Below are 14,354 nucleotides of genomic sequence, written 5' to 3'. Positions count from 1 at the left end.
TGAATAGATTTTTACATTCCCATCAAAGAAGGGAAATTTTGCCAGGACAACAGCATTAGCCTACTCTCTTTTTATTCAAAACTCTTGAGGAATCTTTAATGTGCACAGTCTGTAGTACACAGGCCTTAGTTGTTTTTATCCCATCTGAACGAGTAGATCCTTTTACCATGTCGCCCCTTCAACCAGCATCACTGACAAAAGAACAAAGGGGGTTGAAAATTCTAAAGATATTATCAAGGCCTATGCTGATTGAACATCAGGCCTTCAGGTTGGCGAGCAAGGACCTAACACACTAAGCCACAGCGGCTCCTGACTGATGAAAAAGATGGGATACAGATACATTTAGTTGACAAAAAGTAGATCCTGGAAGTCTGAGTGTAAAAATACTCTGATGCCATAGGTTATTCATCTAATTAAATTCAACTCCTTATTAAACAATATGATGTAGAATGCATCCACGACTAAGTGACATGTAAGAAGCCAGTTGTGGAAGTCAGAAAATTAATGTGTCAGGCCATACAAAATATGTAGTCTGTTTTACAGGCCCAAAAATGCCTGATTGTTGCCTTAATATTAATTGTACGTTAAATTTGTGGTAATAAATAATAAATGCTTTTGCTCACTCCGATTTATTCCAGTTGAAAATCTAAAAAGGAGCTTATAAATAATAAATAATAAATTCGCCCTCTTAACCTGATTTTTGAAAAAAGGCCTGTAACAGACTATTTATTTTGTATGGCCGTATACAAAATAAAATACTACTAAATACAAGAAATACTTCAAGCATAATAAGACAAGACACAATATATTCAGTCTACAATAATACTTTATATAGTCTCTGACAAAGCAGGGCTGGATAATAGAGGTTATGCCTTATCTAATCTATACATATGCTCCGTCTTTATACGTATGCTATATATACTTACTTTTTTAATGTTAATCCTGTGAGCTTTTCCTTTATGTACAACTTTAACAAGAATGTCTTCTTTCTCTATGACAGGACTGGCCCCAGTGATCAGTATTTCCTGACTACCATCCTGGTCTAATATCAAACTGGTATTTAAACCATCAATACTGACCAGATCTTTAGCTCGGTTTAATATACTGTAAGGGAAATAGATAGGACATTTTCAACAAGCCAGATCGGAACATCTTCATGTCTCACATGCTAATTCCCTTCTTCCGCCTCTGGGGATAAAAAACGTACAGTCTAACTTGGTCTAGCTGTCACCTGTATTCAGCACCACCCTTTAATGAACGGCCACTAAAAATACATCCCGTGCAATTTTCAACCAAATTTACCTCTATTAAGCACCACCCCTTAGTAAGCAGCCACTTTTGAGCATTCCCTCGACTGGCTTCTTAATACAAGTTAGACTGTAGATTTAACATGGCAGTCTATGGCCAGCGATGAAAAAAATATAATATAAAAGGTTAGGTATAATGACAGTTATCCATTAAGAACGTTTTTAAAAGCAAGTTTTCTCAGTTCACAGTAAATATCACGAATCAGGCAATCATGAATGTACTAAATCTTTTGTAAAAAAATTTTGGGCCCTTAAATTTGAAATATCAGGCACAATTTCTAGAATTATTTTGCAGGCCTATCCCTAATTATAGATTTGTTAATTTTTACTGTGTCATGTAGGCCTATGATTAATTTAATTGATTTACAAGGCTTTAGACTTATTTAAAAAAAAAAAAATTTTAGTTTAAATTTACAAATTTACGTGCTTAGACTTTTCACCCAATCTCCAGATATTTCAAGTCAATTTTTTTTCCTGACCGGTACACATGTATGGTATAAAATCCTGTTCCAAAGACAACTGTCTTATTGCTGTGCAAATTCACAAAATTAATTAATGCTCAAGAAAGAAAAAAAGAAAGACACAACTGAATGAATCAAAAAGTTGTTTTCTCTGAATAAAAGTTGAATGAATAGAGTGACTTAAATTATAATTGTTGAAAAACTTTATACTAAACAACATAGCACCTCCTTACCCCCCCCCCCCCCCCCCCCCCCCCCCCCCCAAAATTTCAAAATTACTCTCAGGTTGACAACCCCTGCTTTATGAACCATAATAAACAAATCACAATAACCTACTTTAATGCAGATTGTAACTGCTTGGTATGTCTTGGTGCACCAACTGATGGTAAGGGAGAGAACTCATCTAGACTAGAAATATCTTCTGTGCTAAAATAACAATAGATTTATAGAACCACTTTAATATAGTTATAATTTTAAATTAAAGATGTGAACAGATACAGACATTGACAAAATATTTTAATACAAGAAATATTTCACAAGGATTGGAAACATTCATCCGTTATGCATCAGAAACTTACATGATCAATTCTATTGACTAATCAGATGAATGAAACAATAAAATCAGGGGCCTGGCCCGTTTCATACAGTGCATAAGTTTACTCCAAAATTATTAGAATTACAATCATCTTTCGCAAATTCTTACATGTGATTCACTAACAAACTTACAAAGATCTTAGCTAATAAGGTTTAACACATGTAGTCCACATCATTGTCTAGTTGAATTTACATTTCATCAATTTAAGAAGTATATTTCATACGACCTAAGCTTAAAAGTCCCGTAAATACAGAAAAGGTGTACAGTGGTGAAATTTAGTGAATTTTTGTGCAAAATGGTGAAAGTCATATAAATGAAAGATCAAAATACCGGCAGCAAGAATAAGGCAAATTATGCAGTGAGAAACATTCAATGCTTTGATATGAGTTCTCACGATAAAAAATGGCAAGTTACTTCTATTCTGAAGCATTTCTTGAGTTTAACAAAAAGTTAAAACAGGGTATAGCTGTGGTAAGTTACTTGAAAAATTACAATAAACTCTTAGCTTAAGAATTTAAGTGAAACGCCACTTTCGATTATGTCTTACGTAAGACAGAATTAGTGCAGGTCTTGTTCCAGCATATAAAAACAGAAGACAAAAGATAATGAGTAGAAGTAAATACCTAGTAGAAGCAAGAGAATCATCAAAATCTGGTCTCTGTTTACACACTTCTATTACATCTTCACTTAAATCTGCACTGTTACATAATACTGGTACTTCTACAAAAGATACTCTTTCAATTACATAATACTGGTAGGTCTACAATAACCAATATGAAAAAAATAATATATTTCTTTGACACATTGTGAGATAGAGAAGCCCTGAGTAGACCAGCAAAATATTTAGAAAACCTCTATACAACCCCGTTAAATATGGGTTCCCTTATTTTCATTTATGAAAATGAAAATGCTAGTACGTATATGAATAGAAAGTAGAGGTGTTCTAATGACTTGGAAAAATACCAGTTTGTCTCACATGTCTATATTTAATTCATAATTAGCTAAATAAGAAGAGAATTACCAGCAGAATTCCAATGAGTGACCGATCAGGAAAGATCAAATAGTCTTTTTGTTTATCCAGACTGTACATACATGGACATTTATGATTGGTTAAAACTCTTAATTATATGAAATAAGAACATAATGATATGATCAAGAATACATGATAATTCATTCGAAACACCAATTAATCAAATAGTTTGCTTAATTTGACACTAAAAAAATAAAGAAATCCATCTTTAAGTTATTTCAGAACTTGTACCTTCCAATGGTTCCTCTACATCTTCATCAACCAGACTTATATCTAATAAATAATTCTTCGTTTTAACGTTTCCCAGACATCGTTCAACTTTCGATGAATAAATATTAAACTGTGATGGTTCGTTATCTTCTTCTTCCTCTTCTTCACTATCAGAATGAGGCTGACATTCTTTCATCAAGCCAGCCAATCCCCTACCTCGTAAGGTTGACGATTTTTGTTTTTTAATTCTCGGTGGACTGTCTTCATCACTTGAGCTATCCTAAAAATAAATGAAAATCAATCAATTACTGGATGCAAATTTCTATTCAAAACTATCAATCCAACATAAAAAATCAAATGTAATTTTATCTACTAGGCTAGTACCACTGTGTGACCACGATGTTGTCTAAATTGCATTTTGTCTATCATTTTTGTATGAAATGAAATATTAACATAAAAATAGTTCTGACAGTCTTAGATTGTTTTTAGGTTGATGAAACTGCCAACCATTCAAAAGTTGATTTTTTGAAAATATGAATGTAGAGAGGGGGATTTTCAGTCCGAAATGTGGGTCATTTTCACCCAAACTTTCTAGGAGGGAAGGGTGTTTATTATAAATACGAAATTTTTCAAACTTTTATTTCCATGGACCCTTAGACAAATGGCATGCAATTGACAATCATATTTTGAAAGAGAAAAAATTCAATTTATAACTCAACTAGAATGTACAAATCAACATGGATGATGAAATTAAAAGAAACATATCATCATTTTCCTAAATCATTTGTCTCAATATGAATTAAGATGGTAAATAATTTATATACAAGCACTCGCACTAGAATCAAAATATTCCACAAATCGCAGACACCAAAATTTGACGATGTTGAAAGAGAAATTTACTGGCTTTCTTTATTCAGTTCACCTTTTTATTTGTGCGATAGCGTTTCATACTGATGAAATTTTTATAATTCAGCTAACGTTAGTTTGATTGAACCATAGCAAAACGTAATCTGACAAAAATTTCAAAATTTACCGAGAAAGATTTGTTTTGATTTTCTACTTCCGCCATTTTTGTTTAACGCGGTTAATGTAGTCTCGATTTAAAGCCCTAAGTTTCCATAGACGTCTTTGCTATTCCAATATCTTCGATCATCAAGTTTCTTTATATTACGTCTTGGTGCAGATGTCACAATAATTTCACTTGATGATCTCGACTATTCTACTTTCATTTTCATTTTCTTTGGAATTCCATATTCTTTCATATGAAATGACGTATATGACAATATCGAAAGCAATCAATACGTTTGATGGCATTACCAGTTTGGCTAGACAATAGGTAGGTAAAATATCTGTATATACATTTCTATAGCGCATGGTAGTGATATCGCTGTTTAATTGATATTTAACCCTGTTAAACTGACGAATTTAACCACCGTGATCTTAAACCGGAAGCTGTAGGACTACAGGGTTTTACTTCATGACATTTTGAGATTCTACTTCTTTACGATAGTCCACATGACATAAGAGGTACTTTTGGGAAGAGACACGCTGCTCACCCACGTCTGCTATCAGTCATGGCGTTTAGGGGGTTGAGTAGAGACCACAAGGGGGCTTTCAGGGAATTCTTTCACTACGTAAATACAGTTCTTCGTGTCAAGTTTCTCGGGTTGTCAAACGCAATTACCCCGACTTGCAAAATAGATTCCAAACTATTTAAATACATGTATATAAATAAAAATTGCTCATAGCATAGCTTACTCAAAAAATAGAAACCTTAAGGATATCCTTGTCCATTGTAGACTTTATCTAAATAATCTAATGATTTAATCATAACCATTTATTTCAGTGCAGTTTTATTTGTGTATTTGGTACTTTGATATAATTCTTGTTATTGAATATTGATTTATAGCTGTCGACCTACAATTATGCAGTATATAGTCAATTACATTGAAACATATTTGTGTTACCAGCGGATAAAGCTTGATATGAGCTATCCTTTGTTTCTTATAGCTTCCACCTCCACCATTTCAACTACCAACTGTTAAGACTGTTGTCACTGTCCAATAAAACAGAAAAAGGAGACCCATAGAGGGCAAAGGAGGGGGTGGGGTAGGCATCCACAATTAATTAACCCCCACCCCCATGTCAAAACTGGCCGACCTATACAGTCATTGCAACCCATTTGCCCTTCAGGAGATAATTATTACCCCCTTAAATAAAGTTTTTCTTAATCTTCAATAGCCTGCCAAATTGTGGAAATATATGGAACTGGTATGGAACTAGAATTGGTACACAATCAGTGAGATTGTCTTGAAATCAAGGTAGACCAACTTAGTTTCGCTACCAAACCTTTCAGTTACTTCAGATATCAGGTAAACTTTTATATTATACCGTTAGTAGCCTATAATATCTGTTATATCGGTTTACGTAACCCTTCAGTGCCTATATTTTCGGTAGAAATATCTAGTCTCGTTCTGATCACAGTAAATTGTCCAAAAACAATCTTGTACCAGATAGTCAGATTACAGGGCCGTAACTATACATCAAGGCAAATGCCACAGAGGCCTATAGAATTAGACAGAAACAGAAATGAATAAAAACTTCGTTTAAAAATTAAAAATCTGAATATGATAATTTCTAAATTAACGCTTATTTGGTGACTTAGAGACCCATCACACCGAACTGCGACCATTTTTGATCGTACGGTGATCAAAGAAAGTAGCCTACTAGGTCGCAGGAAAACGCGAGAAAACGCCCCTTTAAAATACAAATTCTATAATAGTCGCACTCAAACTGCATCATTTGCGACCATTTGCGTTCCCCTTAAAAAGCTTGTTGCATGTCACATGTAATGTGTTCATGCAGATGTTACGATGCTTGTCTCTAAAAATTCCCATACGGTCGCAATAAGATTTATGGTCAAATTGTGGACCTACTCTGCGTTGAAATCGGCCAAATTTGCTCTTCATGCATAGAACAACATTAGCTTGTTCACACTAAAGTCCATTAAGGTCAATACATAGTTACGTTTACGTGGAGCGGGAAGAGAAAATTGTTAAATTGTCTCAGGCCACTTGTGGATTTTAATCGACGTGGACGTATCCGTCGCCGTAACAGCTCGGTAAGGACGACTTTCTAGTGTGACGTGGCAAGACTGTAAGGTAAAAGTCGTTGCCGTTTGATGTCTACCCAAAGGGTTGCGATGAAAGACAACAGCATTTTTGCCTCGAAAAAAGACCTTAGTTACGGTCCTGCTAGGCTAGCCTATGTGAAAACACCTTGTTTATCAAGTGGAAATTATTTTCAAAATTCATTAGATCCTATTGGTGTAGTTCTAGGCCCACTTTTTATATTTTCCAATTTCTATTTTGCAGAGTAGAAGCTGATAAATGGATAGAATACTGCCTGAGTTTCTTAAGAAATTATGGAGAAACCACAACAATGGTGACAGAGATAAAGCAGATCCTGAGGAAGGTAGGGACTGCACTAAAATTGACATTTTTGATAATGTGTTATTTGATCCACTTCCTGCTCGAACCCCTTCATCAGATCAACAGACCAACGGAAGTGACATAAAAAATGTCGCCAAGTCGCATGATAAAATTGTTATCGCCGAGACTAGAAACAAGTACGATTGGAAGATATTACCCTACCCTAAAGAATCTACAAATAAATTTAAATCAGACGGAAGACTCACAACACCATCAAAACAGTCGTCTTTCCGACAATATGACCCATCTGCATCTTCAAGATATAGGCCTACCCTCATGTCAGAATCACCCACAGAATTAGATCGAACTGAAAGGAGGAGAGAACATCGCGAAACACTCAAAGATTCGTACCCAAATAAACAATTTGACGGTCAAAACATTCCAATTAAACCGAGGTCTACCCTAGACAATAAAGCTAAACCAGCACTGTCCACTAATAGTTTCACGAAGAACGAAGTAGGGTTACCACACCAAAGCCGTGAAAACCGGGGGACACAGAATGGTTCTTTGTCGTCGAGATCATTTGGGTCTTCTGATCTTTCCAATGACGAGGAGGCTAGACTACAACATACAAGAGAAGTTTTAAAAAGGACCACGGACAAAATCAGAAAGTCCGAAAGTAAAGAATCAAAGACTTGTACTGACTACCCAGGAATTCGCCTGTCATCGACATCTTTTGGGTCTTGTAATATTTCAAATGACAAGGTGGCTACACTGCAACATAGAAGAGATGTTTTAAAAAGGGACACAGGCCAAATCAGAAAGTCCGATAGAAAAGAATCAACATTATGTAGGCCTTCTGCTTACCCAGTAGTTCCCAAAAGAAATGAATTCTGCGACGAATCGAAGAAAAATACAAAATGTCCAATGACTCAATATGACCACTTGTCTTCAACTACCAGGCTTTCGTTCGAGTCATCTGATGGTACGGATGTCGATACATCGAAAAGCAGAGTTAATTATATAAAGATGATATCCCCTCGACCTTTCATATACAGACAGTCAAATTCATTGGAAAATAAGACGGCAAAAGAATCAGGGAATGGTAGCAGCAGCACAAAAGTTATTGACACGTACACAAAAAAGATCCATGATTCGAGAGATGGATACCAGCAATTTAATATGGAGACATCAACAGTAGATACAAAGTATAAAGGGGTCGCAACCGATAAACGGACGCCAACGGACAAACAACCAATAGTCGATAAACAACCACTAGTCGATAAACGACCTCCAGTCGATAAAGGGAACGCAACCGATAAACGGAAACCAGTCGACAAACAACCAGTCGATCAACGAACATCCGCAAACGATAGTTCCGAAATTGATAAATACACAAAAAAAAATCATTCCCAACTTGACAAATTGCTCTCAGACTGTGTAGAGAAGAGCAGGAATGACTGTCTCAAAAAGTCTGGTAAATTATGTGATGCTGAGAATGCCGGAGAACATTCCCTTTCTACCTTGGAAATAGGAACATTAGCGAAATATCATTCCCAAGGTGCCCGACCTAAAGATTCGTCATTCATTAACAAATCGAAAAACATGTCACCTAATCTTGCTGAAACCAGTGGTGGACGAAATGACGTAAAGGGGCTGGAGCCAACTTCACAACATACCAAATTCGACACGAGACAGGAAGCAAATGATCATTCCAAGCGATCGAAAAATAACGAAACACTTAACTTGGACCAATCAAAAGTTAAATCAGCGAATCCAGATCTGACTGAAAACAGTCGTCGACAGAGTTATGTAAACCGGAAATCTGAAACAAACCAAAAGGCTTCTCATAAAATAATTGCTGCAACTGCTTCAGAGCAAAAAGGATCCACTTCACTACATGAAAGGAACAATTCATTAAACCAGGATCAATCAAAAAGCAAAAAGAAAAGAAATCGCCGAAGGAGAAAGTCAAACAACCATGAAGCAACCAAGGATAATCACCATGTAACTTCTGCAACTCCATTACGGCAACCAGAAATTGGCAATTCCCAGCCACTTGAACGGAGCCAATCATCAAGCCAGAACCAATCAAGAAGCAATGTCGTAAAGAACCCCAAAAAGCCTGAAACAACCCCGATTAATCCAACAATAATACAAGACAAACCAATCCCGAGCAAAGTGCATCTAACAAATCATTTTCAAAAGATTGCAACCTGTCCAAAGTCAAAACCAAGTCGAAGCTTTTATGTTGTGCTGCTGAAAATCGAAATGTCGGTACCTTTGGTTGCTCTTTTGGATATAATTTTAGGCCCTGATAGTGAACGCACTATACTATCTATAGAAGACGAACCTATCTTGGACCTTGAAAGCGCCACCCTGAACTTTTCCGACGTCCAGAAAGCTGAACAGGCTTTAAAGCAACTTCGTGAGTTCAACTGTCAAAATCTGCTTTGTACCTGGACTACTGTGGATAAGCGTATAGAAATTTTGAAGACATATTTTAACGACTTTGAATTTCATTCTTCTGACATTTTGAAAACTCACGATGAAAAAATTCAAGCCATCCGAAAACAATTGGAAAGTTGTGCCTTTGATGAAAAGGAAGCCTTAAAGATGCGGAAAGAGGAGCTAATACTACAGCTTAGAGAGTTTACAAGTTTTTCAAAAACGGTTCGGGAATCTCTTCGCCGTTCCATTCTATTGGAGGATGAACGTACGTTTCAATCAGGAGTGGAGAAGCAGGTTATTGGCTTCGGGGTGGAGTGCAACCGCCTGAAATCGGCGCTACCGATCTACGCTCGAAAATCTGATATTCTAGACGTTATTCGTCAACACCAGGTGGTCATAGTCCGTGGTGAGACTGGTTCTGGAAAAAGCACGCAGTTGGTTCAATACTTACACCAATGTGGACAATACACCGCGGGACTCATCGCTTGCTCCCAACCTAGAAAGGTAGCATGTGTCAGCTTAGCTAAACGTGTAGCAGATGAGTTGGTTACCGTGGTGGGTAAGATCGTCGGATCAAAAGCGGGTATGAAAACGGAAACTTCGCCTCAGACTAAAATAGTTTATACCACCCATCACACACTGCTTAATGAGTGTCTGAATGATCCAATGTTCCGGCGGTACTCTTGCTTGATGATCGACGAGGTTCATGAACGTAGCATTTATACCGATATATTATTGAGTATACTGAAGAACTGCTTGCCCAAAAGACCAAGTTTAAAAGTTGTCATTGCATCTGCTACTATTGATGTCCAGTTATTCAAAGATTATTTCATCGACGCACCAGTAATTCAGGTTTCCGGTAGAGCATTTCCGGTAGAGATAATCTGGCAACCCAAGTATCATCAATGGACGAAACCGGTTCAAGAAGTCGTTTCAAAGGCTATCGAGGTTCATGCTTCGGAAGGTCCTGGAGATATCCTGGCGTTCGTAACAACTCAAATGGAAACGGAAAAGTGTAAAGATGAGTTTGAGGACAGGATGAAGAACAGATTCAACTTCGAGTGTCTGATGCTTCATGGTCAACTTCCTTCTGAGGAACAAGCTCTAATCTTCAAACCAACTAGAGAGGGTCGGAGAAAGATTATTTTTAGCACCAATTCGGCAGAGACGTCTTTGACAATTCCTGGCATTAAGTTTGTCATAGATTCCGGTTTAGTGAAAGAGATGCAGTTTGATGCAAGGAAGAACATGAATACGTTAGTGGTTGTTCCGGTCAGTCGGAGCTCAGCGGACCAGCGAAAGGGTAGAGCAGGACGGGTATCTCCGGGGAAATGCTTTCGGTTGTATACAGAAGGAGATTACCATCAAATGAAACCGACAAGCACTCCAGAAATCCTCCGAATTCATTTGTCCCAAACGTTATTAATGCTGTATGAAATGAACTTAAAACCGTCCGATTGTGAGTTTGTAGAATCGCCACCTGATGCGGCGATCCAAACAGCGATTGAGACTCTGGAAGAACTCGGAAGCATCAAGGATGATAGGATTACAGACATTGGGAAATGGTTGGTGAAGATTCCCCTCGAGCCGCGATTTGGTTGTATGATTAAAAAGGGGTTTGAAATGGGGTTCGCCTATGATACCATCGTATTTACTGCTTTATGTAGTTCCTCAGGATCTATATTCTATCGAGGAGGCAATGATCAGCAGAAGAAACGAAGCGATTTGAAGAAGCTGACATTTTGTGACACTAAGGGTGATGCTTTTACTTATTTGAAAATCTACAAGGAATGGGAGCAAGTGACAGAAAAACGGAAGAATAAATGGTGCTTTGATAATGCCCTTAATTCCAAATCACTTCGCGGAGCCAGAGAATTGGTGAACGAGATATGTTCTATTTTTAAACATAACTGGTCCATTCTCGTCAAGAAAACTTTTTCTACCAAAGTGGAACTTGAAGAAGCTCTCCAGAACATTATCCTGTTTGCCTTTTACGAGAATATTGCCCATTCTTTAGGCCACAATAGGATGGGTTACTACATTCCTAACCTACGACAGAGAGTCTTTGTCCATCCGTCGTCTGCCCTGAACTCTTTAAACGATTCGAGTCAATGGTTGGTGTTTATAAACATTCTGAAAACTTCAAGAGATTATATAACCGTTGTGACGCCCGTGGAGGAGTCATGGATTCGTAAGATCACCTCTTTAAAGACCAAACAATTTGATATCGACGAGGCCAAGAGGAAATCAGTGTGCTCAGTTCGTAATCAATTTTTCGGTTCCACAACATATTCATTCTTTGTTGGTCCTGCACACTCGAAGCTGAAGGCTTATGAAGATTTACTATACGAATCGGTACAAGTCCCTGTGGTCATAGAAGCTGATCGAAAAACTGGGGAAGTCAAATTCATCTGCGGATTTAATGTGGCGCTACCTGGTGATTTGATAGACAACTGGATAGTCGAGGCAAGAAGTCACGTGATACAAAGAACTGCTGAATATAAGGTTGGTTCGAACAACCAGGCTGGTGGAGTTCGAATCGTTCTTGGTTTAGGTGGTGAAGGTCAGCTGATTCTGATGCCTGACGAATACCGGAATATCCACATCAAATCGTCAGGTAAAGAGACCAGTAAGGAGACGGTGGTGGACAAGTTCAAAAGATTTGGACAGATTGTAGACTGTTGGGAGGACAAACGATCTTATCATAGATGGGGTCGAGTAACATTTTCTACACCAGAAGCTGCTGCGGAAGCCGTAAGAAGAACACAAGATGATCCAAAACACGCAGCTACCCCGGAATTCAAGATTCAAAAACACGCCTTCTTCCAATATCAAGCGACTATTGAGTGGGTAAGACGAAAGCCAACTGGACTGGTTTTTGTGGACATGGATTATTTGGAGGCGATGTCGGTGAAGTCACTGCGCGAAGTTAGGATACTGGGACAATCATGCAGCATCTCTTTGGATAAGAAGAAGCGCGGCACCGTGCTTCTTCGCAAAGTGCCAACTATGGTAACGGAGCAAGATATTCAATATTGCTTTCCACAGCATTCCCAAAGGAGAGCTATAACTAAGATAAGCATCATACGAGAGAAAACCTTTACGAATCCAAACGAAATCCCATACTTCCAACAACAGATACACGACCAGTTTCAAGAATTCGACCATGATATGAAATTTGTTGTGGATGTCATGAAGCCGTATGATAGTAACATCAATTTTAGAGCATTCATAAAGTTCAACGATGCTTCTCAAGGCACAATGGCGTGTGATGCTCTACGAGGAAGATTAATAATCAATGGTCAAAAAGCAAATCTAACACCAAAACTATCGTCGTCTCTCTCAGTATCGGAACAAGTCTACCAATTACTTGAAGACGAAATTGAAGATTTTACAGCCGAATTAAGAGAAAATGGCACCGAGTTCAAGCTAGACAGTAAGAAATTGAAGAACGAAAGACGAGTGTTTAACATATCAGCTTCGAATTCGAATGATCTCGTGCAGATTCGACTTGGATTGGCGGCCATTGTACAAGGGGAGGTAATTGAATATTGGAGCAACGAGAACAACCGGTATTTATTTCTGAAATCCGGTCGCGAATTTCTCCGTAGTTTGGAGAAGAGAACCAATACCATTCTTCAAGTGGACAACAGGCTGCTCAGTCTGAGAGTTTTTGGATTGGAAGATAACATATTAATGGCACAGAACGCAATTGATCAATATCTAGGAAACATGGTTGAAGGCGATGGGCGTCGGGAAATCAAACTGGATGGCAAGTCTCAACCAAAAGGCTTGATGAAAACCCTAGTCACTCGTTATGATTTAGAACTGGAAGGTTTTGTACAAGCGTCTGGACTGCAGTCAGCATTGTTGAACCACCATAATCAAACGCTGAAGATATCTGGTGATTCAGCAAGTATAGAAAAAGCGACCGGATTGATCGAGTCATTGGCTACTGAATTGAGGAATAAAATCACGAAGACGAAAATTGCAGAGTTGCCAGATTGTTGCACTTGTCTATGTCCGGTACAAAGTATGGACTATATATACCGACTAGAAGCATGTGGCCACGTGTATTGTCTGGATTGCATCAAGCGGCAGATAACTGTGGCTGTTCAAAGTAAAGAGTTACCGGTCTTGTGTGGAAATTGTCAAGACCCACTTGTTTGGTCAGATTTTGAATTTTGCTTCAAACGACTACAAATCAACCCTTTAGACTTAGTGAGAACAGCCGTGTCAGTGTACATGATTAGAAACAAAGATGGCTACCGACATTGTCCTACCCCTGACTGTCCAATGGTTTATCGTATTACTAAGAAGTCGGATGTCTTCAACTGTAACGAATGCGGCATGAGAATCTGTACGTCCTGCCATGTTGAATACCATGATGGTTTGACATGTGCTATGTTGAAGAGTTCTAGTGACGTTGACTCAGACATGGAGAAATATTTGAGAGAAAATGCTACAAGGGTGAAGAGATGTCCGAAGTGTTCTACTCCGATTGAGAAAAAGTCCGGTTGCAATCATATGACATGTAGTGGATGTAAAATCCATTTTTGTTGGCTTTGCTGTCAGGCTTTTACTACAACAAGTTCCGTTTATGGTCACTTGAATGCACAGCATGGTGGAATATTTGATTTTCGGTGATCAAGCCTATACCGCTCTTCCGCAAACGATAAAGTTTGGTGCCTCTCTGATATCCATGATTAAACAGTTTACATAGCAAAAAAAATATAAGCTAATTAAATGTGTAATGTTAATGAAAAACGAGAATTTGTTAACTAACCTAATCAGTGATAGCGTTCACATCTAAAAATCTTCTTGTCCACGTGTGTCCAGAATTATCTGATTTGAAATTTAAAAAGACGA

General features: G+C 37.9%; 2 protein-coding genes across 2 annotated transcripts in view; one reads left to right on the top strand and one right to left on the bottom strand.

Annotated features, from left to right (window-relative positions):
• LOTGIDRAFT_237262 (hypothetical protein) overlaps positions 1–4,677 on the bottom strand; it is a gene marked incomplete at its 3' end in the record, with an annotated part of 7,040 nt that extends 2,363 nt beyond the window's left edge. Inside the window, exons 1-5 of the mRNA XM_009046376.1 lie at positions 4,637–4,677; positions 3,625–3,883; positions 2,987–3,083; positions 2,105–2,194; positions 927–1,104 (exon numbers count right to left, since the gene is read on the bottom strand). Of these exons, the coding sequence (XP_009044624.1) occupies positions 927–1,104; positions 2,105–2,194; positions 2,987–3,083; positions 3,625–3,883; positions 4,637–4,672 (660 nt within the window). The 5' untranslated portion in view covers positions 4,673–4,677. The remainder of the gene's footprint in view (positions 1–926; positions 1,105–2,104; positions 2,195–2,986; positions 3,084–3,624; positions 3,884–4,636) is intronic.
• Positions 4,678–6,992: 2,315 nt separating this feature from the next.
• LOTGIDRAFT_170560 (hypothetical protein) lies at positions 6,993–14,132 on the top strand (the record flags this gene model as incomplete). The annotated part of the gene is made up of 2 exons (XM_009046375.1): positions 6,993–9,750; positions 10,957–14,132. 2 exons carry the CDS (start codon positions 6,993–6,995, stop codon positions 14,130–14,132), a joined length of 5,934 nt encoding a protein of 1,977 aa, XP_009044623.1.
• Positions 14,133–14,354: the final 222 nt, after the last annotated feature.

Source organism: Lottia gigantea (assembly GCF_000327385.1).
Source record: "Lottia gigantea unplaced genomic scaffold LOTGIsca_100, whole genome shotgun sequence".
NCBI lineage: Eukaryota > Metazoa > Mollusca > Gastropoda > Lottiidae > Lottia > Lottia gigantea.
Note: the sequence above shows the minus strand (reverse complement) of the source record. Positions and strands in the feature narration are given on the sequence as shown.